This window comes from Poecilia latipinna, unplaced genomic scaffold (genome assembly GCF_001443285.1).
Source record: "Poecilia latipinna isolate Pla-1442-1.1 unplaced genomic scaffold, P_latipinna-1.0 Scaffold141, whole genome shotgun sequence".
Taxonomy (NCBI): Eukaryota; Metazoa; Chordata; class Actinopteri; order Cyprinodontiformes; family Poeciliidae; genus Poecilia; species Poecilia latipinna.
Window position 1 is genome coordinate 749970 of NW_015112757.1, and position 26684 is coordinate 776653.

The following is a 26684-nucleotide window of genomic DNA, read 5'->3' on the forward strand; positions in this document are numbered from 1 at the left end:
TGAAATACTATCATTTTTCGCTTAATATTTCAAGTTCCTGATGAACACATATCTAAATGTTGTTTAATCTCAACATCTCGGTTTTAAACAAGAAACCGGAAAAGACAGTGGCATTGCGGGGTTTTATTTTTACAGGCATTTATAACGTAACCCCAAATAGCAAATATTTAAAATTATTCCCTTTTTTATTATTATTTTATTTAGACCGTACATTTTGATAAAATCTTCAGCAATAGTATTTGCACAGTATTTAGCCTATCGTCCTTTTATGGAAGAAAAAAAAACGGTAATTGACGTTGCCACGGAGACCACAGTGCTTGAAACCAACGAGTGTTTCTGTTTACAGGAACTTGATGGTATTTCCCGGGTTAAAGTTTTCAGCAGAGAAAATATCAGCACATTGATATAGTTTCATGTTTAGCAGGTGAGTGCAGTCATGTATTTTTAAGTAGAGCTTTATTTTTCACCGCTTGTTACCTTAAAACATACCAGCAGCACACGGGAGAAGGTACACAGGTGTTTGGTAATAAGCTATTTAATGATTAGAAAAAAGTCCGACGTCATGTGGAATTTTGTTCTAACATGTCCATTTTCTTCCCCCATTAGATTTGTTGAAGCCGAACAATTATGGAGCGACTTCAGGAGGTAAGGTTTTGACTCTCTTTCTGACGAGTTGTTCAGCTTTTCCCACATTATAATTCACTCTCAGTCAGAATTTTGGAAAAATAATAAATGAAACAATTTTTGCTGTCATAGTTATCTAAAGTTTACGGATTAAACCTTAACTGCTGCAGAAAAATAATATGCCTTGCAAAAGTTGTATTCATAACTCTTGAACCCTTTCACATTTGTGACTCCGTAATTTCAAACGTATTGTGTTTATGGACTACTTTATGCAATACACCAACATGTTTTAAAAAAAAAAAATAACCTGTAAATATGTGAGAAAGTAAAAGGGAGTTAAGTACAGGTGCACACCATACTTATTTGATTTTTATTTTTAAAAGATCTTGTAAACCTTGTTTTCTGATCACTTCATAATTATTTGTTCATCTATCACTTAAGATCTCAATAAAATACATTCAATATTATCATTTTAATGTAATAACATGTGAAAATGTTCAAGGGGTGTGAACGCTTCTGCAAGACACTTTATTTAAATCCTACAGTTGTTTGTAATTCACATTTGGAGACTATGGTTAACATGAACATAAAAATGTTTCCCTTCCTTTCCTGATCCCCACAGATGGAAGATGACTCCCTCTATAATTTGGGTCAGGCTATAGACCACCCTTTCCCCCCTCCCCTGCCTGAAAAGTGTGCTGCCAATCCATCAGACCTATATCAAGTAAGACTGTCAAACACCGTTTTACTTGTTAGCAAGTTCAGTTTTTTTATGTTTCTTGAACTCCTGTCGTTTCACTCTATCAGGTGGTACAAAGACATAGTAACTACCCACCCATCATTCAGACCAATACATGCCGCGTGTCTGTTCCATTTAAAGAACAACGGCACCACCGAGCTCCCAGCGAGTCTATCGGAAACAACTACAGCCCCAAGGCGCAGGACTTGAAGATAGAAAACCTCACCAGACATCGTCCATCACGCAAGTCCTCGGCAACGGCAACTGGACCAAAGAGAGTGTAATAGCACACTCCACACATGTTGCAAAAGAAGTTTCATGCGTGCCGTATTCTTTAACTTGAAGAACGTCATGCGTGATTCTGATTTTCACAGGAGGCCACCGCGCAGCCCACTTAGCCCACCTAGCCCCACTCAGACAAAATCCAAGAGAAGAAAGACAAGAATATGCAGAAGCCCGCCAATGAGTCCTTCTGAGCAGCTTGTCATCATGCACAAGCTGGAGGAAACTCAGAATGCTCAGAATGAATACAGTGAGACAGACCTGGAGGTAAGAAGCAGTGAATTAATTCACAGACTTCGAGAGATCATCCTCCTGTGTTTGATTTGAACTCATTGGCAATTTTAACTTTTCTCACATAGAGGTATACATACTACGTCAAAAGAGGCATCCCCTTTTACATGTTGGCCCCCTACCCAAAGCAGTCGATGGTCAACATTAAGAATATGCTGCCTCCTGAGCCAGAGGAGGGTGTGAAAAAACCCATCCGAACCCTGAGAAATAACTTAACAGAGGAGGTTGAAGAAGGTTATTACTTCAACCTCAGGAAGAGCATAGGTAAAACTGTTTGTGTTTACAGTGGACAGAAAAACTGCATGTAGTGCTGATAAATTTCTAGATTTCTGTACCGTAGAAAGTGAGAACGCTGATAAATTCATCCAAAATATTGTCCACCTGTAACCAAGACACAAATCCGGTGAACGTACCTGAAAAACAAAGTCATATTTTATAAGGGGAAAAACAATATGCATGTGCATTCTAATTTGGCAGTATGTTTTTTTTTTCTTCACAAACTGGTTTGCGGAGCTGTTCCTAATTTCCTTCAGACTCACAATGCCTTTCCATCTCTAGAAAAAAAACATATTATGTCCACAGCATGATGCTGCCTCCACCAGGTGTTACTGTTGTCATTGTGTTGTTTTAAGTAACGCTCAGTATAATGTTTGTGCAAAACTTTACTTTTGGAATCATGGCCTAACGGTCATGTTTGGCTTTATTAGAACGTTGTCCACTTTCCGACAAGGTTAACAGTAATAAATGATGAAACACCTTCTGGAATCATTGTAATAAATGCTTTGATCTTTTTCATCAGTGGATTACATTCTAATGGACCCATCGGAGGGCCAGCGACTGACAATAAACAACATTCCAAAGCCTTTTCCCAGGAGGGTGATTCGTCCTCCGGTTCCCTGGGCTGTTAGCTACAGGGAAGCCAAACTGTGGCAAATGCAACATCTTTTTAATGTGTGTCCTTTTATGGGCCTCTTACAGCAAATCTGGATAGAACGGTAAGGCATGCTGTTCAATTATTGTTTTGAGTAGTTCATGTTCTTTAAAGCATTAAAAATACACATTTAGTAAGTGTAGTGCTTACTTCGACTTGCAGCTGCAACTTGTAAAAGTGGCATGTGAATCATAATAAATGGTGCCCATTTATCTATATCATTTATCATTTATTGTGAACATTTCTTATGATCAGAAACTTGATTTATTGTTATCTTGTAAATTTCAATGATGTGAAAAAAGCAAACAAAAATAATTCTATCTGTAATGTAATTTTTTACTATTTTCTTCACTCTTCCACTGTTGATGCATTTCACATTTCTTATTTCAGCTATTCATCCTTGAGATTTGTGAAAACGACAGACCTGTGCTCCACCACATTCCCTCTTTCGCCATCTGAGTTTGTCATCTTTATTCAGGAACAGTGCGAAGCCACCAGACAGGAACTGGATGAAGGGTGAGTACTTCCTGTCGGATAAATTGTTCTTCCTCTCCTGTCCAGAGTTAATCAGCTTAGTTGGATTGCTAGCTTCTGCAAGGGAACCCAACCTAACATGAAGCCTGATGTTCCCGTCTTGTCCACTTTGTCAGACACATGTCAGACTGCTTTTCGCTGAATTAAACAGTGTCATTGCAAATTTATTTGTGTCTTTAACTGTAAGACAGTTATTTCCAGAAAATCGGCAAGAATGTTGCTTAATCAGTATCAAACCATTATTTTTTAGGACTTTTAGGACTTTAAGTGTAAATACAATACCTAATTACGAAATATATATACTCAAATACATGTAAATACACCAAGTGTTCGGTGAGTCTGAAAAGGAGTATGGTGAAGTAACAACAGGTAGGTTGTTTGATGTAGATTAGTTTTTACGCCTAAAATTTTAAAAATAATAAAAGGAGAAAACTAAAGTTTGAATAAAACTTAAGGTCAGTTTAAGGAAAATACTAAGGTGTTTTGGTTATTTGATGCAAAATATTAAGAAAGTGAAGTTGCAGACAAACTTTCTTCATAAATAATATTTATCATTTCCGTTTTCTTTTGTCTTGAGTATGTATTCCTTCAACAAACACAGCCATCAATGAACACTGTTCAGATTTGGATTAGTGATGTTGATGGCAGATTATGTTGAGGTGAAAATAAATCTCTTTAGAAATATTCCCTGATGCATTAAATAAAGGAATGTTACTGGACACTAAAATATGTTTTGATAACTGAGATCAAGATTGTTCTATTTAGACTTTAACAGAGGTGTCTTCTTTCTTTAAGGTGGCTGCCATATTGTGTGTCACTCTTTGTTGTGCATGAGCACATGTGGGTGGACCTTTTACCCGAGAATGAGCCGATCCTTGTTGCAGAGTTCTTCCACTGCGTGGCTGCACTCATGTCGCTGCAGCTTCGAAGCCTGGTCATAGACTCATTGCAGGATCTGCTACAGTTTTTCTTGAGACACAAGGTGTGGACTTTTTGAGTTTTTTTTTTTTTGGACATAATGCTTGAAATTTCAAAATAAAATTTGCAAACATGCTGCTTTCTTTTAGAATTGTTAGTTAACATGAGAGTTTTCAGAGCTATTACTCCTGTAGAGCATTTCCTGATTTATTTTTTTTTTTCTTCTTCTTTTTTTCTTCCCAGGAGGGGAATGACTTCAGTGGAGATTTTGATGTGCTGATATTTGTTCATGCTCAAATTTTGCTGGTTAAACTACAAGTGAAAAATTCTGAGATTGAGTTTTCTCCCAGCTTCCAGGAATGTTGGGAAGTTATTCGTGAAGCCTTTATGCAGATCATCAGAAGTGCAGAGGATCTGTTAACAGTAAAAACTTTAAATTGATTTGTACATGTCTCTACTGTTTTTGCGTTTTTCAGCTTCTCTGTGAGATTGTATAAAATACATTAATACTACGTATTGTGTTTTTTTGACCAGCTGGAATGTAAGCTGTTTTCTGATATTGACAGACAGTATCTACGCACTGTCAAACCTGATGAGTCATTGGTCACAGACATACTTTCCCAAGTCGAAGAAGCTTTCCAGAAGAACACAGTCGGTCCAAAAAGGTAATGACACATGACCAGATTTTAAAATTCGCTTGGTATGAAGAGTATGGAAGTTGTCAACATTGTGTTTTATTCTTTAGGTACCTGGATTTATATGAAAAATACAGGAATCTTCTTGACAATACATCAGATGAGGAGATTTCTGAATTTCTCTCAGGGACACACTCCTTACAAGATTCTGCCAAGGTAATTCAGTCTGAAACCTGCACTATTTCCAGCTTCTTTTCTTGTTTTTTTCTTTTATAATTCTCTATGATGTGAAAAATATTACAAAATATTATCTATATATCTATATCTATATATCTATATAGATAGATAGATAGATAGATAGATAGATAGATAGATAGATAGATAGATAGATAGATAGATAGATAGATAATGTATGTGTGTGATCAAATGGATTTAAGTCAATTTAATTTACTGAAGTTATCTTTGTCTTATAGGAAGTTTGTTTGATCTGAAACATGGCATTGTTAGTTTGTCACGATACTACTTGTTTTTTTAAAGACAACTCCTGTTGTTTGAATCCTCAGAAAATTGACAGCATCATGTGTATGTGGATGGAGATAGCTTCACTCCGCATCGCAGTGCCGCTGTCCATGTTCTGCTTGAATGCCAGGGACCTGAACGATTACCTGTGTGACTGCGCAAACAAACTGATTGCCAGGATTGTTACATTTGAAATGGATGAGAACCGGAGGCTCAACATAGAGTAGGAGCAAAAATTGAGAGCTGAAATTTGAGGAAATTTGAGGATAAATGACCCTTGATTTTTTCTCTTTTCTTAGCATCTGTAAAAAGTACGAGGAGATTACAAATATTGCCAAAACCAGCCCCAAGAATACAGAAGAGTTAGTGACCCTCATCCAGTACGTCCAAACTAGCCAGGATTACACCATTCACAAAATAATAGAGGAGATTGAAGATGCATGTGAACGTCTCAGCTTCCTCATGGACTATGCTACTCAGTCAGGTATATGGTATTATTAAATTAATGAAATAGCATATAGCATACACAAATGTGAATTGTTTACCCGGGATATCAACTGTTCTCTGAATTTTCTTTGTTCCCGAGATAATACTTGACTAAATTCTTAACAAATGTATTGCAAAATGAAACAAGTTTTTTCTTTTTGTACATTTTTGTCATTGTTCCTTTTTCTTTGGTCTCTCCTACACTAGTTTTTGACTTGAATCTGAACACCTGTGTGTTCTGCTGGCCCCGTCGGATTGTGTCAAAACTAGAAAATAGCAGATTACATCTGCAAATCCTGAGAGAACAGGCAGAAGAACATCTCCAAGAGAGGTTAATCCACCCATTCATCCTTTGCAAGAACTGTTCTTTTTCATTTTTTAAGATTTTTGTGGCCTTTATTACACAGTTGTGAGACAGGGAAGTGAAAATGGAGGAAAACGTCGACAACATGGGTCGTGCTTTTCCCCTGCGCCACCTCCACAACCAGCAATGCTATAATCAAAATGATCAATACACACCAAATATGTTGATTCGTGTTAGGTTTATTACTAATCAAAGGCAACTATTTGTTGTAAAAAAAAAAAAAAAAAAAAACTCTATCTTTGTCTCGTCTTACTGTAAAACTTTTCCATAGAAGATATTTAGCTTGTCCAAGTGGACAGCAAAAAAAACTCATATTTGAAGGTTTGTATTTTGGAGATTATTTCTGTAGCTGTACAATGTTTCAAATTTGCATCATCTCTGTCTGGATGTCTCAGGGTGTTTGAATTTGATGCGAGGCTGCAGGAGTTGAACAAGGGGATCCTGGCCTTTAGAAAAAAGGAGATGACGAATATGGAAGAAATGCAGCAGAATGTGGCTACTCTCGCTCAGATCACAGCCAACCTGGAGGCAGCTGTCACTGACCTGGAGGTGAGACAGTGCACTACTCCCGAGCAAAGAAAATTATAGTAATGGTTGTGATTTGTCTAGCTAAAAAAAATAAATAAAAAAATAGAGATTATTTTTTTGTTTTTATTCAAATAGGACATCAATAAGGAGCAGTCTTTGCTTGAGAGGGACCAGAGCGAATTTCCGTTGCTCCAGACACTTATAGCAGATAAACAGCCTTACGAACATCTATGGAACACAGCCTTCAACTTTGAGAGCAAGTCAGAAGTGTGGCTGAATGGTAGGCAACTTACACAAAGCAAATGACACCCATAATTTTTTTTTTCTCCACAGCGAGCATATTCTAAGTGCTCTCATTTGCTTAAGTTACAAAAAAGATTTTCTCATATTGTCGTTCATCTGTTCTGATTTTCACTATAGGTCCTTTCCAGGGCTTGGATGCTGAGAAAATCTCCGATGAGCTTGACACCATGTGGAGGACAATGCATAAGCTGATAAAGGCATTTTCTAGTCTTCACGGGCCTTCTTCTGTTGCTAATACCTTCAAAAACAGGATAGACCGCTTCAAGCAGCACGTGCCTGTCCTGACGACCATCTGTAACCCTGGTCTTAAGAGTCGCCACTGGGAGAAGGTTGGTGCCTTAAACTTCATTAGCATCATCAGGCAAGCTGACTCGGTCAGAATTGTCGTTTCAGTGTCAGGATCTGGGAGTGTCTTGCATTGAAATGATCAGCAAAGTAGATGGGAATGATTCACGACTCCTTGTGTCTGACTGTAGATTAGCACCATTGTGGGCTTCGAAGTCAATCCAGAGGAGAACAACACGCTGTTGAGCATGCTGGACCTCGGGCTTTCCCAGTTTTCCAAAGAGTATGAACATTGCACATCAAACGACTTATGAGTTTGGCAAACGGTCTGTTGACTTTTTTTTTTTCTTTTATCTCTTTAACTTCAATAAGCTTGGAGGAGATTGGAGGAACAGCCAGTAAAGAGTACTCTCTGGAGAAATCAATGGACAAGATGAAAAAAGAATGGGCTAACCTGCATTTCTCATTCTCTGCTTACAGAGATACTGTAAGAGAGCCTAAAACACACAGATATGGCTTTATTGACAAGTTCAATCTTTTTCTGTGTTGTGTATTATGCAGCAGTTAAAACAAAAATACATGTATTTTGTGAATGATTAGATCTGAAGTGTTTGTGAACAGCATTACAATCAAGTTCTATGAAATTACTCTTTCATTTATTAACCTTTACTCAGACAGTTTTATATCTTATTGTAGGATACTAAAATTGTGTCAGCTGTAGATGATATCCAAGTCCTCCTTGATGACCACATCATTAAGACACAAACCATGCGAGGCTCACCATTTATTAGGCCGATAGAAGCTGAATGTAAGGTAAGATATGGGAACAGCTTGATTACAGGTAATCAGTTTTGTAAAACTGTATCCTTGGCGAGATCAGATGTTGTGCTTCAGGTGGCATACAGGTCTGTGAATCAAGATATTGACCAATTGCTAACGTTAAGGATGTATGGATTTGTTTCGTTTTAATTACCCTTCTCTCACAGATACTTCCTTTGTTATAGGCATGGGAGGACAAGCTACTAAGTATGCAGGACATTCTGGATGCCATGTTGAAATGTCAGGTCACGTGGCTCTATCTGGAACCCATCTTCAGCTCGGAGGACATCATCGCCCAAATGCCCGAGGAAGGCCGCAAATTTGCGATCGTGGACAGATACTGGAAGGACATACTTGCCGAGGCTGTAAGAGATATGCATAGCAAGGCCCATCATTTCTAACTTGCTCCGGTAATCTTGTGCTCACTTGCATCTGATCAGATTAAAGACACACATGTGCTAGTGGCAACAGGCCAGCCCAACATGCTGGAGCGGCTGCAGCAGTCCAATGACTATCTGGACGATATTCAGAAAGGCCTCAACGCTTACTTGGAAATGAAGAGGCTGTTTTTCCCAAGGTTTTGGTTCCCAACGGTTGCTTCTTTCTCTGTTTCACAGCTACCACCTTCAGAAAGAAATGTCCACAGTGTCATTCTCTGTGTTGTTTCAGATTCTTCTTTCTCTCAAACGATGAGCTGCTAGAAATTCTGTCACAAACCAAAGATCCTCTGCGTGTACAACCCCACCTGAAGAAGTGCTTTGAGGGCATAGCAAAACTAGAGTTTACTAAGGACCTGGTGATTACTGGCATGATCAGCTCTGAGAAGGAGTCTGTGCCCTTCACAAACAACATTTATCCGGCCCACGCAAAGGTTTTGAACTTTTCTTTACATTTCTCACAGAAAACAATATGGCGGATTCGTTTATGTTGGGCCGTGTTGCTGTTGCTCTTTAGGGTATGGTGGAGAAGTGGCTGCTGGAGGTGGAGAGTCTTATGCTAAAGAGCGTTCGACATGTCATCTATGAAGGAATGATTCAGTATGCAGAGGTATCTGTGAATATTACCTTGTCTTGCATGTTTAATTCAAGCCGTGTTGTGTCTTGGTAAAGTAAGAGCTGAGTGCCATGCTTTGGAGGGCTTATAAGCATGCTTCACTGGGAGGAGACTCCAGGACAGACTTGCAGCAAGTGCTATTCCTTCCTAGTCTGGTAATGCTTTGAGATTCAATGTGAATGAGCTGGATAGTGTTTCTAGAGAGAGGAAGATCTGGGTTTGTCTCCCGAACATGTTACCTCCACAGCTCAATTTCTGATAAGACATTGAAATTCGAGCTGAGCAGAAGCATTAACTTCCTGGGTAGAGCAGTAGAGAGAGTTTACAGAACGATCGGATGTGGCTTTAGAGAAAAGCACCTGCATGGAGTGTTTGCCCTGATTAAAGCTATGATTCTATGAGGCCATTCGAATTGACCTGGAAGACAGACAATTCTGTAGGTCAAAGGTCACATCCAAAGTGTATGTGCTTCACTACGAAACAAATTCAAGTTTTAATGAATACTCTAATCAAAAATGAGTTGTTTATTGCATTTGAACTAATTTTTAAACATATTGTTTGTAAAAGCAAGGAATTATAGTTTAAATAAATCATTAGTTTGGATTAAATTAACTTTATTAAATGTTTCCCCTTTTCTTATCCCGCAGATGCCCCGTAAGAAGTGGGTTTTGAGTTGGCCTGGCCAAGTTATCATCTGTGCCTCGTCCATCTTTTGGACCAGCGAAGTATGCGAGGCCATCCAAGCTAATAGTCTGCCGGTAGGTTATCAAATCATTTATCCTGATCTTTTCCAGAAAAGCTGTACGCAGTTATTGTGAGCATGTCCCACATCTTGAGATTATGTATTTCAAAGGCTTATGTGGAGAAGTGCAATGGTCAGATTGCTGACATTGTGGAGCTAGTGCGAGGAAAGCTGCCAGGAGGAGCTCGAATGACCCTTGGCGCTCTGACTGTCATTGACGTTCATGGTAATTTCTAAATTCAAGTGACCAAGTATGTTCTTTTTGCATTAAATAAATTTGTTTTTATCTTTTTTGCAGCTCGGGATGTTGTCGCTAAACTGGCAGAAGATCGTATATCCTCCTTGAATGACTTTTCATGGATTTCTCAACTGCGCTACTTCTGGGAAGAAGATGAAGTGATGCTCCGCATGATTACCACCTGCCTGAAATACGGCTATGAATATTTGGGGAACTCTCCTCGTCTGGTCATCACGCCTCTAACTGATCGCTGCTACAGGTAACTTTTGCGGAGTCAAAGTCTGGTCTCTAAATTAAACATAAAGAAAGGCACAGTGCTGTGCGTTACAGATTGCAACATCTACGTTGAATCGGAGTGTTTTTATTAAGAAATATACATTTGTCCAATTACATTGTTCAGGACACTTATGGGTGCTTTGAAGCTGAATTTAGGTGGAGCTCCTGAAGGCCCTGCAGGAACTGGCAAGACTGAAACTACGAAGGATCTTGCAAAAGCTTTGGCCAAACAGGTATACAGTAATCAGAACATTTCAGTTGTTATCCACTTTCTATGAAACCCAATATTGATGCCAAATACATAACTTTTTTTAGTGTGTGGTGTTCAACTGCTCTGATGGTCTAGACTATAAAGCTATGAGTAAATTCTTCAAAGGACTCGCTCAGTCTGGAGCCTGGGCCTGCTTTGACGAGTTTAATCGCATTGAGGTGAGTTCAGGTTGTATTAGTTTGGTGAATTGTGGATGCATGTCAGTTTATCATAATGAACCAAACACTAGGTTTGCTTTCAGTCTTTTTAAAACTTTGCCAGAGGGGTTTTAAAATGACTAAAAGCTAAATGATCCAACTTATTCATATGGATTAATTACAGAGGAGGAATTTATCCAGCACCTTTTCATACAGAGAGTGTAATATTTGTTTTTTGCACAATAGCTCAATCGCAGTCATAATAAATAAAGTGTGTCTTCCTTGACAGCCTGTCAGATGAAGCACACACCGGCTTCACTTCCTGAAAAGGAATTGTCCAAGTGCTAAAACCTTTTACAATTAGGGGCTAGTGGTTCTATTTGATGATTATCTTTTGTAATTGTTTGAAATCACTCTGTGTATTTTTGGATGCATTGGCATCACTTATCACTGTAGTATTTTTTTAACGAATGTGCTTTAAAAAAAAAAAACTCACCTATAACTACACAGCTAGTAATTTATTTAAAAATTCATTGTGTAATCCTTTTGCAGGCACTTTCAGGATGTAAACTTTAATATATTGCATACATTATCTCATCTATCTAATATATTTTTAAATGGGGGAGCTGGTGGCTTTCTGCTACAGTCAATTGGGAAGGTCACCAGATTATTTGTTTTTGTTTTATTTGAAACAAATTTTCCAGCTGAGATGCTTAGGGTATATATTAAAAGAAATATACTACAATATTCATAGATATACTCTCAATATTTTAAGATAAGATTTAAAATCAAAATATGTTTAAATTAAAAACAAAGAAACAGGGGGAAGTGTGACACAAGCTCCCCTGAAGAGGCTGCAAACAATTCCAGCGGACACTCAGGGAATAGGTTTAATAAAGGTTTTCTGGAGATATAACAGATAGTCATGTTGTCTCCAGGAACTTACACATGGGTTGGGTCTCAGCAACATTTTTTTTAATTAGTCTGTAGACAAACTAAAATTTGCTTGGTTCATACAGGAAAATGTAAAGAAGGGTTTTCAGCTTGTTGTCGTTTATGGCTCTTTTTACAGCAACACATACAGACTTAAGTACTAAAAGGAGCTTGCATTTATCTCTTAAGAATTATCTCAATGACAACATATGTTGGTGTCATAGGTGGAGGTCCTGTCTGTGGTGGCCCAGCAGGTGCTCTGCATACAACAGGCTATTGCTAAGCATTTGAAGAGGTTCGTGTTCGAGGGGACAGAGCTGTCCCTCAATCCAACCTGTTCTGTCTTCATTACCATGAATCCTGGTTATGCCGGCAGGGCTGAGCTCCCTGACAACCTAAAGGTACTTATCAGGTCAAACTTTTCAAGTTGATGCACATTTGTAAAGAACTCTAATTGTCCACTTGCCTATTTTGTCTTGCAGGCTCTTTTTCGTACAGTTGCTATGATGGTGCCAGACTATGCTCTCATTGGAGAGATCTCACTCTACTCAATGGGGTTCATTGATTCTCGCAGGTATAATACAAAACTTAGTAAATGCATTATGAGTTGATTTTAATATAAACTGTTAATTCAAATTTCACCGGCAGTCTTGCACAGAAGATTGTGGCCACCTACCGGCTGTGCTCCGAGCAGCTGTCTTCGCAGTACCACTACGACTACGGTATGCGAGCTGTGAAGTCTGTCCTGACTGCGGCAGGAAACCTAAAGCTGAAATACCCAGAAGAGAATGAGAGTGTGCTTTTACTCAGGGCGCTGATGGATGTCAACATGGCTAAGTTTTTGGCACAGGACGTGCCGCTGTTTCAGGTACATGACTTCATGCCATTTCTACACACTGGTCATCCGTGAGTTTGTTCTCAGCAATGTTGTTGTGCTGGTGGCTACAGGGCATCATCTCAGATTTGTTTCCTGGAGTTGTCCTCCCAAAACCAGATTATGATCTCCTTTTCAAGGCACTTGACGACAATGTTGCAAAGCTTAACCTCCAGTCTGTGCCTTGGTTCATTGGCAAAATCATCCAGGTATCGAGGCTCTGATAATAGTATTTAAAAAAAAAAAAAAAAAAAAAATATATATATATATATTAATGTAGTTAATCTGTTTTTGTTTAGATTTATGAGATGATGTTGGTACGCCACGGCTTTATGATAGTAGGAGAACCTCTTGGAGGGAAGACCTCTGCTTATAAAGTTCTTGCTGCTGCCCTTGGAGACCTCTGTGAAGGTTGCTATAAGAATTTAAAATGTACCACTGCTTTTTTTTGTGGTCAGTTATAAATGCTCTGATTTTTATGGTTTCAAATCATCCTCATTTAGCCGAGGAGATGGAGGAGTTTGCAGTAAGCTACTGCATTATCAACCCCAAAGCTATCACAATGGGTCAACTATATGGTTGCTTTGATCCAGTCAGCCATGAGTGGTCTGATGGTGTCCTGGCCACCACCTTCAGGAATCAGTCAATTTGCCCCTTAGAAGATCGTCAATGGATCATCTTTGATGGTCCAATCGATGCAGTCTGGATTGAGAACATGAATACTGTGCTGGATGACAACAAGAAGGTACTGTACTTCATGAACTTTCATCTAGTACCAATCCTCTGAGAGTTTTAAGAAGGACCGTTCACTCTGCCCTTCAACAGCTTTGTTTGATGAGTGGTGAGATCATTCAGATGAGTGCCAAGATGAGTCTAATCTTTGAGCCTGCAGACCTGGAGCAAGCTTCTCCAGCAACAGTCAGTCGGTAAGCAGCTGCAGTGATCTTATTTGTAAGCAGAAATAAGATTATATTTCTGATTATATTTGCAAAAAAAAAGAACTGTCTTTTCTATCTACAGCAGCTTTTGGTGCTATGACATAAGAACTTCCACAACACAGGTTAAATTATTAGTGTAATTATTTTTTTTTTTGTTTCTGTAACTTTTCATCGGCAGGTGTGGTATGATCTACATGGAGCCTCAGCAGCTTGGATGGACTCCCCTACGAGATTCCTACTTGAAAACATTGCCTAAAAGCCTGGAAGATGAACACATAGTGCTGGTTAGAAAACAGATGCTGTGTATTTTCTTTATTTCCTAAAGTCCTGAATAGTCGCTGCCTTTCTGAAGACTTAAAACATATATTGCCTCTTCTCATTCAATATTTTGCTTCATAGATCACAGATCTGTTTGACTGGTTAGTTCAGCCATGTTTGGACTTCATGGAGAAGGAGTGTTACTTTATGGTGCAGACATCTCAGATTCACTTGGCCTTCAGTCTAATGAAGCTGTACACTTGTCTGATGGGTTAGTAAGAACACAGTTTAGTAGCATAATGATGATTGTTTAACTGGCCAACTTGTTTATTTCGATATATCTATTTATCAGATGAGCTAATTGCATTAGGACCCGACAGTGCACACCCCATGACCAGTGAGCAGATAACCATGTGGCTGCAGGGTCTGTTCCTTTTTGCCCTTGTTTGGACTGTGGGAGGTACCATCACTGGAGAGAGTCGAAAGAAGTTTGACTTCTTCTTTCGCAACATGCTGCTGGGCATTGACACTGAGCACCCTCGTCCCAAAAGCATCAAACTTAAAAAGCACAACATCTTCCCGGAGCGAGGTCACCACATATCAAGCATAAATTTAGCATATAAATATCAGCCAAACTCCTGCGATTTTCATGTCAACACCATACTATTGTTTTGCAGGAACTGTCTATGACTACTACTTCCACAAGGATGGATATGGACAGTGGAACGCCTGGACTGAAGCAATCACTAAAGAAGAGAGTATTATCCCAGCTGGAATCAAAGTCAGCATCCCCATGTGTATACTGTTCCTTGCCTGCTCCAACTGTGAGATCTTTCTTTTCTAGTTTCCGTCTTTCAGCGTGAAAGTGAAATAACCTCCTTTTTTCAGAAATTAAACTGTGAATAATAAGTGTATTATTGTGTCAAGCAGATTACAAGTATTGAGTATGTTGTATGAGAGCCATGCTCTCATACAACATTGTTTTTTTTTTCATCACCAGGTGTCAGACCTGATCATCCCTACAGTAGAGACGGCACGTCAGACATTTTTCCTCCACACTTACCTGTCACATGAAATCCCCATGCTGTTTGTGGGTCCCACGGGCACTGGCAAATCTGCCATCAACAAAAGCTTTCTAGTGAAGTTACCAAAGGAGAAGTACACGCCCAACTGCATAAACTTCTCAGCCAGGACCTCAGCTAACCAGACCCAGGACATCATCATGGCAAAGCTGGACAGAAGGAGGAAGGGAGTGTTTGGACCTCCCATGGGAAAGAAGTCTATAGTTTTTGTTGGTAAGTATGCTAGCCCATGTAAAACATCTGTGTTGTTAAATTGTGGGATAAATTAGAAATAGCGATTGTTTTTCCCCTCCTCTCCAAAGATGACCTAAATATGCCAGCTAAGGAAAAGTATGGTGCTCAGCCTCCCATTGAGCTTTTGAGACAATGGATTGATCACCACCACTGGTATGACAAGAAAGACACCTCCACTCTGCACATAGTGGATGTGCTGTTCATGTCTGCAATGGGGCCTCCTGGTGGTGGAAAGAGCGACATTACAGGTATGTTGAGATGAAAGTTACTTGTTGCGTGTTGGGACATCCATCAGTCAGAAGAGTTGGTAACAAAATATTTGAAATGGCAGGACGTTTTACTCGACACATGAATATCATCTCAATTGATTGCTTTGATGATGAAACGCTGACTAAGATATTCAGTTCCATTTCTGACTGGCACTTCAGCAAGGGGTTTGATGGATCTTTTATCAGGTAACTTTTTTTTATTTGAGGATGTTGGAAATAATATGTGAATTATTGAAAATATTGTCACATTGCAACCACAAACTTAATTTAACTTTAATATCATTTGGTATTGTATGTGCTAGACTATTATATCAAGGGTGCTGACATAGCCATACTGCACTTTTTATATCTCTATTTGAGGACAAAATATTTTAAACCATATATCAGTTTCCTTCCATTTTACAATTATGCATTACATCTCATGGTCTGTCACATACAATAAAATAAAAAAATATTGAAGTTTGAGGTTGTAATGTCATACACTAAATGGGAAAATGTTCAAGGGATGTGTGAATACATTTAGGAAGTACTGCATTGTCCTGTCCTAGACTTGGCAAGCTCATGGTTCAGGCCACCATGAACCTCTATAAAGCCACTATTGACAGCTTTCTCCCAACCCCATCAAAGTCTCATTACATTTTCAACCTGCGAGACTTCTCCAGGGTCATACGAGGTGTGCTTCTGGCACCACCCACTCACATGGAGGTGAGGGGGGAAAAAATAACCTGGGTACCTTTTATGTCACTCCTTTTAATGTGTCATTCAATTTGTTCGTTTTTTTTTTTTTTCAGGATGGAGATAAACTTATCCGGTTGTGGATTCATGAAGTCTACCGTGTTTTCTATGACCGACTTATTGACAATGCAGACAAGGAGATGTTTTTTGAAATCGTCAAAGACAAAACCTCTGCCGTCTTTAAGATGGATTTGGACAAAGTAACTCAGTGAGCACTATACAAAAAAAAATCTCAGTGTTACAACTGCAGCTTTTCTGTTTAAATGTTCCTATCTTCTATTTTTTCCCAGCTCCTAGGCCATCTAAGCGCAGATGGCACCGTAGCAGATGAAGACATCCGTAGCTTGTTTTTTGGTGACTACGCCAAGCCTGATTCAGACACTAGGGCCTATGATGAAATCACAGATTTGCAAGCTTTGCAAGAAGTGATGGAATTATATCTGGAAGAGTACAACAGCAGCAGCAAGGCACCCATGTCCCTCGTGATGTTTAAGTTTGCCATTGAGCACATTTCCCGCATTTGTCGTGTTCTGAAACAAGACAATGGTCACCTTCTGCTTGTTGGTATTGGTGGCTCTGGCCGCCAGAGCACGTCTAAACTGGGCACGTTCATCAATGATTATGTGCTGTTTCAGATTGAGTTGACCAAAAACTACAGCATGACGGACTGGCGTGATGATCTCAAACGGATAATGCTCAAAGCAGGCATTGAAGGAAAGTGTCTTGTCTTTCTGTTCAGTGACAGCCAAATTAAAGATGAAGCCATGCTAGAAGACGTCGACATGTTACTTAACACTGGCGACGTGCCAAACATTTTTGCAGCCGATGAACGTGCGGAAATTATTGATAAAGCACAGGGTATTGCACGGATGGAAGGGAAAAAACTTGATTCAACTCCATTGTCAGTGTACAACTACTTCATTGACCGAGTAAAGGCCAACCTTCACATTGTGCTAGGTAGGCACTTTTATGTCAGCTTTGACTCGGATTTGACCAACTGGTTATAATTGAGGATTTATTGTTTTGATAGCCATGAGTCCCATTGGAGATGCCTTTAGGAACCGTCTAAGGATGTTTCCTTCTCTCATCAACTGCTGCACTATTGACTGGTTTCATGGATGGCCGAGTGATGCTCTGGAAATGGTAGCCCACCACTTCCTTGAGGATGTGGAGATGGAAAGTGACATCAGACAGAAGTAAGAGGATGCAAAATTATGAAAAAGTAAATTATTTACAAGAATTTTAGTAAATGACATTTGTTGTTTCCTTATTACTAAGGGTTGTAGAGATGTGCAAGACCTTCCAGACGAGTGTCAGGGAGATGTCTGAGGTTTATTTCTCCAGATTAAGAAGACACAACTATGTCACTCCCACATCCTATCTTGAACTTATTCTTACCTTCAAGAATTTGCTGGGGATTAAGAGGGATGAGGTGAACACCGCAAGGAACCGCTATCTTGTTGGTCTTGAGAAGTTGGAATTTGCTGCATCTCAGGTAATGAACTGTGACAATGACAAGAAGAATAAGAATAAAAGATTAATTTCTTTTAAATGGGAACTTGACAAATGATGAAAATAGTTTAATGGACCCGATTTTGCCAAGTAGCAAATTTTTAATTTGTCCTCATACACAGGTTGATGGTATAGCACTTAAGCAAGTAATAAAATGAAAGATACTATATACACACACATATAAACGTGTGTGCGTGTGCCATCTGCTTATATCTTATATTTGCCCATTAAAATGTGCATTTGACATTTGGTAAATGGCTGCTATGCAAAGTTTTTAAAAAGTGACTGGTTAAAAAAGAGCCTTATGGAACTCATACAAGGACTGTTATAATGCTATGTCTTATTAGGTTTCAGTGATGCAGCAAGAGTTGACAGCTTTGCAGCCACAGCTCATTCAGACTTCAGCTGAGACAGACAAGATGATGGTCAAGATAGAAAGTGAAACAGTAGAAGTTGATGCTAAAAAAGAAATCGTTTCTGCTGATGAGAGAGTGGCTAATGAAGCAGCAGCTGCAGCTAAAGCTATCAAGGTACAGCCAATATATATATTTTTATAAGGCTTCATAAGACCATATTGTAACCATAATCTGATCTAAAGCATTCCAGTTTATGGATACAATTTAATGCTTACTGGTTTTCCTCCAGGATGAATGTGAGGGAGATCTAGCAGTGGCAATGCCTGCACTGGAGGCTGCCCTTTCAGCCCTGGATACTTTGAAACCTGCTGACATTACAGTTGTCAAGTCCATGTCGAATCCACCAGGGCCAATAAAACTGGTGATGGAGTCCATATGTGTTATGATGGGCATCAAACCTGAAAGAAAACCTGATCCTAGTGGCTCAGGTGTGGTTACATAATAGAAAGAATAATGTTTCATATGAAGCCATCCTACTGACAAATTTCATACTTTTACAGCATTCATTATAATGAATAAGTATATAGTTTAATTGTTATAACTAACTATGCTGCAGGTAAGATGATTGAGGACTACTGGGGTCCATCTAAGAAGCTTCTTTCAGACCTAAAGTTTTTGGATAACCTAAAATCATACGACAAGGACAATATCTCTCCTCTGTACATCAAAAAAATCAGAGAAAAATTCATTGAGCATGCTGACTTCCAGCCTTCTGTAATCAAAAATGTCTCCTCTGCTTGTGAGGGTCTCTGTAAATGGGTACGAGCAATGGAGGTGTATGAGCGCGTAATCAAGGTTGTAGCCCCCAAAAGGGAGAGACTGAAGCTAGCTGAGAATGAACTAGCTATACAGATGGACATGCTGGCTGTGAAAAGGGCTGAACTGAAAAAGGTTGAGGATCGGTTACAGAGCCTCAATGATGATTTGGATGCAATGATTAATAAAAAGAAAGATTTGGAAGACAACATTGAATTGTGCTCTCAAAAGCTCATTAGGGCAGAGAAACTGATTGGAGGGCTGGGTGGAGAGAAGGATCGGTGGACGGAGGCTGCAAGACAACTGGGTATAAGGTAAATACAGTTATAAATGCACTGAATTCTTATTCACATTTCCAGCTGCAATAATTGCCATGCTTTGTTTTTTTTTTTCTCTGACAGATACATCAGTCTAACAGGTGACATACTGCTCTCTTCTGGAACTGTTTCCTACCTTGGGGCTTTTACAGTGGATTACCGCATAGACTGTCAGGAACAATGGCACAAACTGTGTCAAGAAAAGAAAATCCCTTGCTCTGAAGACTTTGCCCTCACCAGCACTTTAGGTAACCAGGTGGCTATTAGGGCTTGGCAGATTGCTGGACTACCTGTGGACTCTTTCTCCACAGACAATGGTATTATCGTGTTCAACTCTCGCCGTTGGCCTTTGATGATTGATCCTCAGGGTCAGGCCAACAAGTGGGTCAAAAACATGGAGAAGGCTAATAATCTCTCAGTCATCAAGCAATCAGATGGAAACTATGTGAGAATCTTGGAGAACTGCATCCAGTTTGGGAAGCCAGTCCTCATGGAACAACTTGGAGAGGAGTTGGATCCAGTTCTAGAACCTGTGTTGCTGAAGCAGACCTTCAAACAACAAGGGGTGGAGTACATGAAAATTGGAGAAAATGTTGTGGAATATTCTAAAGAATTTTTGTTTTACATGACCACTGGGCTGAGAAACCCTCATTATCTTCCAGAGGTAGCTGTGAAAGTCTGCCTGCTGAACTTCATGATCACTCCACAGGGTTTACAAGACCAGCTTTTAGGACTTGTGGCGGCAAAGGAGAAACCAGAGCTGGAGGAAAAAAAGAACCAGCTTATTTTAGAGAGTGCTGCTAACAGTAAGCAGCTAAAAGAAATTGAAGATCAGATCTTGGAAGTCCTCTCCTCTTCCAAGGGCAACATTCTGGAAGATGAGACAGCCATCAAGATTCTCTCGTCCTCCAAAATACTTTCTGAGGAGATTTCTGAGAAGCAAAAGGTCGCCAGCATCACTGAGAAAGAGATAGACAACACCCGCATGGGCTACCGTCCAGTAGCTGAGCACTCTTCCATTCTGTTTTTCTGCATTTCAGAAATGGCCAACATCGAACCCATGTACCAGTACTCTTTGACGTGGTTCATTAATCTGTACCAGTATTCCATATCCGAGAGTACGAAAAGCGATGTTGTATCTGTAAGGATAAACAATATTATTGAGCACTTCACCCTCTGCATCTACAACAACGTCTGCCGCTCACTTTTTGAAAAGGACAAGTTGCTTTTCTCCCTGCTGCTCACAGTAGGCATCCTGCAAGGCAAGGGTCAGGTTAATGATGAAGTGTGGCGTTTCCTCCTAACTGGTGGTGTCGCCTTGGATAACCCTTATCCCAACCCTGCCTCTGAGTGGCTGTCCGACAAATCTTGGTCGGAGATTGTCAGGGCCTCCAAACTTCCAAACCTAAATGATCTTTTCATTCACGTCAGAGAAAGCATCTCCAAATGGAAGAATCTTTATGATTCAGCAAAACCCCATGATGAACAGCTGCCTGACCACTGGGATAACTTAATGGGACTAGAACGAATGGTTGTAATCCGGTGCTTCAGACCAGACAAACTGGTTCCGGCTGTGCAGGATTTCATAGAGCTGAATATGGGGCATGCCTACATCGAACCACCCACCTTCGACTTGGCAGGGAGCTACAAAGACTCAAACTGCTGCTCTCCTCTCATTTTTGTGCTGTCACCTGGATCAGATCCCACTGCAGGTAATAATACGCTGAAGTGTCACAATAGCAGGCCAAAGTTTGTTATTTATACATAAGATAATGCAGAAATTCTTACATGTCGGGTGGCTTTTGTAGTACTGTTGAAGTTTGCTGATGACCTGGATATGGGGGGTAGCAAGCTCCAGACCATTTCTCTTGGTCAAGGACAAGGTCCCATTGCAGCTAAAATGATTGACAAAGCCATAGTGGACGGCACTTGGGTGGTACTGCAAAACTGCCACCTGGCCACCAGTTGGATGCCCGCTTTGGAGAGGATTTGTGAAGAAATCATCATTCCAGATAACACACACCCAAGCTTTAGGTACAATGCTCTCTTCAAAGTGGAATAGGAATTCAAATTGGCCCCTGTAACTCTTTTTTTTTTTTATTTCTATTCCCCACAGGCTGTGGCTAACTAGCTATCCATCAGACAAGTTCCCAGTTAGCATCTTGCAGAATGGATTGAAGATGACTAATGAGCCTCCTAAAGGAATTAGAGCCAACTTGCTCCGCTCCTACCTTAGTGACCCCATTTCGGACGCTGATTTCTTTTACAGCTCCAAAAAACAGGCCATTTGGCAGAAGCTCTTGTTCGGTCTCACTTTTTTCCATGCTCTGGTTCAGGAGAGGAGAAACTTCGGGCCCCTTGGTAAAAAAAGAAAAAAAAATCAAAAAATGCTGAAACAGCTTTTTTTTCCTCTTGTTTTTAATTTCTCCAAGCTTAAGTATTTGTTCAAAACTAGATAGTTTAGATTAATTTTTCTGTCTTCTCCTATCTTCAGGGTGGAATATTCCCTATGAGTTTAACGAGTCAGATCTGCGAATCAGCGTCAGGCAGATCCAGATGTTCTTGGATGAATACGTGGATGTTCCACTGGAGGCGCTCACATACCTCACAGGTGATTTCACATTGGTTTTCTTAGAAAATCAACAATCTTACTCAAGATTTACTCAACCGAATGGACAAAGGATGGATTTAGGAAAGCTTCACAAATAAAAATCTGAAAAGTGGATCTTGTATCTGTGTTCAGGCACACACACACACACTCACACACACATTTGCCCCAGCTACCAGAGTCGAAACGTTCTAGGACTCTGTTTCATTGCAAGCACAACTACAAGATGTTTCTTTCTATCAAAGCATCTCATTACATGCCATTCCTAAAGAAAAACTGGGGTCACTTTTTTTTTTTTTCAGGTGAGTGTAACTATGGAGGCAGAGTGACCGATGACAAAGACAGACGTCTGCTGCTGTCCCTCCTGTCCACCTTCTACAGTTGGGAGCTGATTGAGCAGGACTGCTACCATCTGAGTGAAGGAGATGAGTATTATGTCCCAGTTCATGGACCCTATCAGGTACTGCCTGAGTTCACACATGTATTGCTAATTTATATTTTAATGCAAGAGTGGGTTGTCCAGTATTATGCTATTTATCTGCTCATTTTGGCCACAATAAACGCAGGCCAGTACGGTAAGAAAAAAACTAACCAATTTTTCTCTCATAGGAAAATATTTTCCTTGTAAAAAAAAAAAAAGGCTAAATGAAAACCTAAATCTGTAACGAATCAGAAAGAACATCACATGTTTTACTTTTTTCCAGGCGTATGTAAACTACATTCGTAGTCTGCCGATTTGTACCGATCCAAGCGTGTTTGGACTTCATAGCAATGCGGACATTACTAAAGACAATCAAGAAACTAATCAGCTCCTGGATGGAATACTGCTGACCCTGCCGAGGCAGACTGGCGGAGGGGGCAAGTCACCACAGGTTTGCAATATGTGTCTAAATATGATCACATAGTTTCTGTTGTATGGAGTCATTCAAGAAACTGTGGGAATTGAAATATGTGCTAAATAAACATCCGATAGGCTTGGACAACAAGCAGCGAAATAAGAAATGTTTTAAAATCAGCATGTTGAAAGCAGACACAAAAATCCAACAGCAAAGTGTTGAAATGGTTTATCTAGATTGCAGCATAATAGATTATGTTTTCACAGGTTCGAAAGGAACGGTTCAAAAATTTTTAACTGAGGTTACGTCACAAGGTTATGGTTAGTTAATCTAATAATTGCTGCTGATAACTCAAGTACCAATTATTTTGGACTTCATAGGACCAAATAATTTGTGTAATTAATTACTTGAGCCTGAAACTCATTATTTTATAACACCTCTTGTCTTTATGTCAAAAACCTTTTTATTATTTAGTCAAAAATATTAATATAATATTTTTGCTTTTAACACCATATTTTTACCAGTCCCCTCTCTCCAGAAATACATCATGTCACATTTTCAGTTGGTGTTTTGTTGTTGGCACGCCGACCTCGATTTAGACTGGAGTTGTTTTGTCTTGACTCCCTCAGATCAGCCTCATGGATTAACTAATACGTTTTGAACTTTCAGTGCTCAATGAGTTATGTTCCACTGGAAAGGTATTTACACCCTCTAATGTTTAAAGACTGTTAAATGATTCCCTTAAGGAGCCTTTTCTGTAGATGAGACTCGGCAAGAGTATGTTTCTCCATACAAGAGTTAGGTTAAAAATTATTAAAAATGTGTACGATTCAGCAATAAATTCTGTTGTCTTGTTTGGCCGCGCTTCATGTAATTGTGTCTTTTGTGTTGTAGGAAGTAGTCGAGGAACTTTCAGAGGATATTTTGACAAAGCTACCACAAGACTTTGACATCCACTTGGTGATGGAATTATATCCAGTTGTTTATGAAGAGTCGATGAACACTGTGTTGAGGCAAGAGATTATCCGCTTTAACAGGTAAGACTGACCTCTGTCCCGCCGCAGTCACAATAGAAAAGCTGTGATAATTTACATTTTAAGCTGTTTTCTCTTTTAGACTCACGGAGGTGGTGCGTGAAAGTTTGATAAACATTTGCAAAGCTCTCAAGGGCCAAATTGTTATGTCCTCTGAGCTTGAGGATGTCTTTAACAGCATGCTGGTTGGCAAAGTACCAGGAATGTGGGCAGCCAAGTCGTATCCCTCCCTTAAACCACTAGGGAGCTATGTGGCTGATCTACTGAGCAGACTACAGTTCCTCCAAGTAAGAATCATTGCAAGTTTAGGCCAGTATATGTTGTCATACTAAAGTATACATACCCCTTGAACTCTACAAAGTTTTTTTATGTCACAACTACAAACCTATGTGTACTTCTTTGGGATGTATTTATTTATTTATATTATTTTTTCAAATAATTACAAGGTATGCTGTGCATTTGTATTTCACCCAACTAAGTATATGCTTTGTAGAACCTGTTTTTGTAAGAATCACTAGCGCAGCCCTTTGCTCATCTGGATACTGAGTTAATGGCCCATTTTCTTTGGAACATATCTGAAGCTCAGTCAGATTGTTTGATGGACATGATTTATATTTTCAAATCTTTCCGTAAATTCTCACTCTGGACTTTAACTAGGTCAACATACTTTCCTCAAAACCATTTCATTGTAGCTCTGACTGGATGTTAGTCATTCTGCTGAAATGTGACCTTCCTCTCTCTCGAGGTATTTGCGATTGCTAATTGTTGCACTCGTGTTGTTTTTTTTTTGTTTTTTTTAACTCAAGCTTCTAATGCATTTAGCTCCAGCCCTCTCCCATTGTTATATGGGTGTTGGGACATCTTACAACTTTCTTTCAACAATGGCCGTCTTCTTACCACAGATAATAGTTCTGTCAACAAATTCTTCCAGCTGTACTGTGGACTTCTGCAGCTCCTCCAGAGTGACCACAAGCCTCTTGGATGCTTCTATGATTAATTCTTCTTCTTCTGAAGCCTTCACATAGCAGCTGAATTTATCTTGCGATTACGTTACATGCAGGTGTACTCAATTTACCAATAAGGTGACTTCTAAAGGCTCTTGTTTGGTTTGACTGGATTTTATTTAGGTCTACAAGACTGAACAGATACTCACCTCTTCCTTCAAGTTTGCAATTATACACTAATCAGTGATGGCCTACTATATAAACTCATTTTAGAATACATTGGGATTGGTAGCTTTAACTTGACAAAATGTGGAAAAGTTCAAAGGGAATGAATACTTTTGCAATGGTCTGTAAAGCTTTCTTATTTCCATATCTTTGTTTTGAGTTCTGATACTTAAAAAGTATTCATGTAAAGATTCTAATACCTTTACGTATTATGATGGTGATCTGTACAGGACTGGATAAATGAGGGCCCACCTACAGTTTTTTGGATCTCTGGTTTTTATTTTACCCAGTCGTTTCTAACTGGAGTGTCTCAGAACTTTGCCAGGAAGTACACCATCCCAATCGACTATATTGGTTTTGAATTTGAGGCAAGTATTTGGTTTCTAACTTTAATTAGTCACTTTTAGTCATAATAATGCAGTCTTATTTTCTATTTACATTCTCATCCACATACCAGGTGACCAAGGAGGAGACCTATATGGAACAAAAGCCCGAAGATGGGGCATACATTAAGGGTCTCTTCATGGAAGGAGCGCGCTGGGACAGGGAGAACATGGTCATTGGGGAGTCTCTACCGAAGATTCTCTTTGACTGTTTGCCCATCATTAAACTCAAACCAGGAGAAATGGACAGATTTCTGCACGAGAAGATCTACGTCTGCCCTGTTTACAAAACTAGCGCCCGTCGAGGTACGCTGTCGACCACCGGGCACTCCACCAACTATGTCCTATCCATCGAGCTGCCCTCTGACAAGCCACAGAAACACTGGATTAACCGTGGGGTGGCGTGTCTCTGCCAGCTTGACGACTAACAATCAACCAGTTTTTAAACAGCTGCTGATCTTGTCAGCTGTTACACAAGCCAATGAAATACATGTTTTTGCAATTCAAGAAATATTCTAGGTTTTTTATTTATTTTATTTAAATTGTTGGTAACACAGACGAAACTCCTACAACCACAAGAAATACGAGCAAGGGGGAAGTTTACTAAGTCTGAGTAGGATTGGAGTTTTATCTGGCTGTTGGCTGCATAAAGTAACACTGTGATGCCTCTCCCACAATTGATGCTGCAAACTGCCAGTCAGCTGTAAGAAGGCTATTACACTTTTGCTTAGCTTACAAGAAACAGAAAATTGGCTAGTATTGAGCGTTTAACAGGTGAGAGGCCCGACACGTCCTGGACAGGTTGCTAGTCCACCGCACGGCGGTTTAAAATGTAACATTTGATAATAAAGTAACTCTGAAATCATAATACTTGATCAAAGTATTTATCTGCTATATCAGACAAATGTGTGACCTGGAGTTTTACCATCATGTCAACACTTGAAAAACGTATCCTATACATCTTTATCCAGGTCTGACACTAGATGGCAGCAAAGGCAAATCATTGAACTTCTATGGTGTTTTAAAATTCTGTTTTAATGGTTTTGCCATAAAGTAATACATTTATTGTTTTATTTAGAATTTGAATAATGTCCCAATTGCTAAATATTATAATAAAGGCAAACAAAAACACCTCCGAATATTTTTCATATATCGCCAAACCAAATTTAAATATATCTTTCTCAAAACTAGGATGCTTAATATTTAATGTATAATCTAAACTCTCTTAGCTTAACTTAGCTGAAAACAGAGGTGATTGTGTTTGTGTTTGGGGGTTGTGACCTCCACGCTTTTGATCCTTCAGGTTCCTATATTTTTGATACTTCTCTTGCTTTTGACGAACACATCAATGCTGA

General features: G+C 39.5%; 1 protein-coding gene across 1 annotated transcript; it reads left to right on the plus strand.

The window, feature by feature from the left end:
- Positions 1 to 308: 308 nt before the first annotated feature.
- dnah3 (dynein axonemal heavy chain 3) lies at positions 309 to 26197 on the plus strand. The gene is made up of 62 exons (XM_015029031.1): positions 309 to 424; positions 607 to 645; positions 1247 to 1348; positions 1432 to 1643; positions 1738 to 1912; positions 2005 to 2200; positions 2736 to 2931; positions 3258 to 3383; positions 4197 to 4383; positions 4563 to 4742; positions 4854 to 4984; positions 5065 to 5170; positions 5518 to 5696; positions 5773 to 5957; positions 6167 to 6290; positions 6719 to 6872; positions 6987 to 7131; positions 7272 to 7483; positions 7631 to 7722; positions 7812 to 7926; positions 8136 to 8252; positions 8444 to 8623; positions 8699 to 8835; positions 8928 to 9129; positions 9213 to 9305; positions 9959 to 10069; positions 10165 to 10279; positions 10352 to 10550; positions 10692 to 10800; positions 10883 to 10996; positions 12133 to 12309; positions 12391 to 12482; positions 12557 to 12776; positions 12857 to 12991; positions 13082 to 13193; positions 13286 to 13527; positions 13608 to 13708; positions 13899 to 14004; positions 14120 to 14249; positions 14331 to 14567; positions 14656 to 14759; positions 14979 to 15273; positions 15363 to 15542; positions 15626 to 15749; positions 16112 to 16268; positions 16355 to 16498; positions 16589 to 17255; positions 17329 to 17494; positions 17577 to 17793; positions 18158 to 18340; positions 18456 to 18654; positions 18783 to 19296; positions 19384 to 21011; positions 21108 to 21333; positions 21416 to 21660; positions 21794 to 21910; positions 22210 to 22367; positions 22612 to 22779; positions 23638 to 23780; positions 23860 to 24064; positions 25177 to 25314; positions 25404 to 26197. The coding sequence occupies exons 2-62, from the start codon at positions 628 to 630 to the stop codon at positions 25755 to 25757; spliced, it is 12096 nt and encodes a 4031-aa protein (XP_014884517.1). The 5' UTR covers positions 309 to 424; positions 607 to 627; the 3' UTR covers positions 25758 to 26197.
- The last annotated feature ends 487 nt before the right edge of the window (positions 26198 to 26684 follow it).

What these genes read in the sequence shown, in the direction of transcription:
- dnah3 (XM_015029031.1), top strand. An exon ending in CAAAAGCTTTGGCCAAACAG is followed by an intron (nt 10,801 to 10,882) that starts GTATACAGTAAT and finishes AACTTTTTTTAG; the next exon opens with TGTGTGGTGTTCAACTGCTC. An exon ending in GGGTTCATTGATTCTCGCAG is followed by an intron (nt 12,483 to 12,556) that starts GTATAATACAAA and finishes TTTCACCGGCAG; the next exon opens with TCTTGCACAGAAGATTGTGG.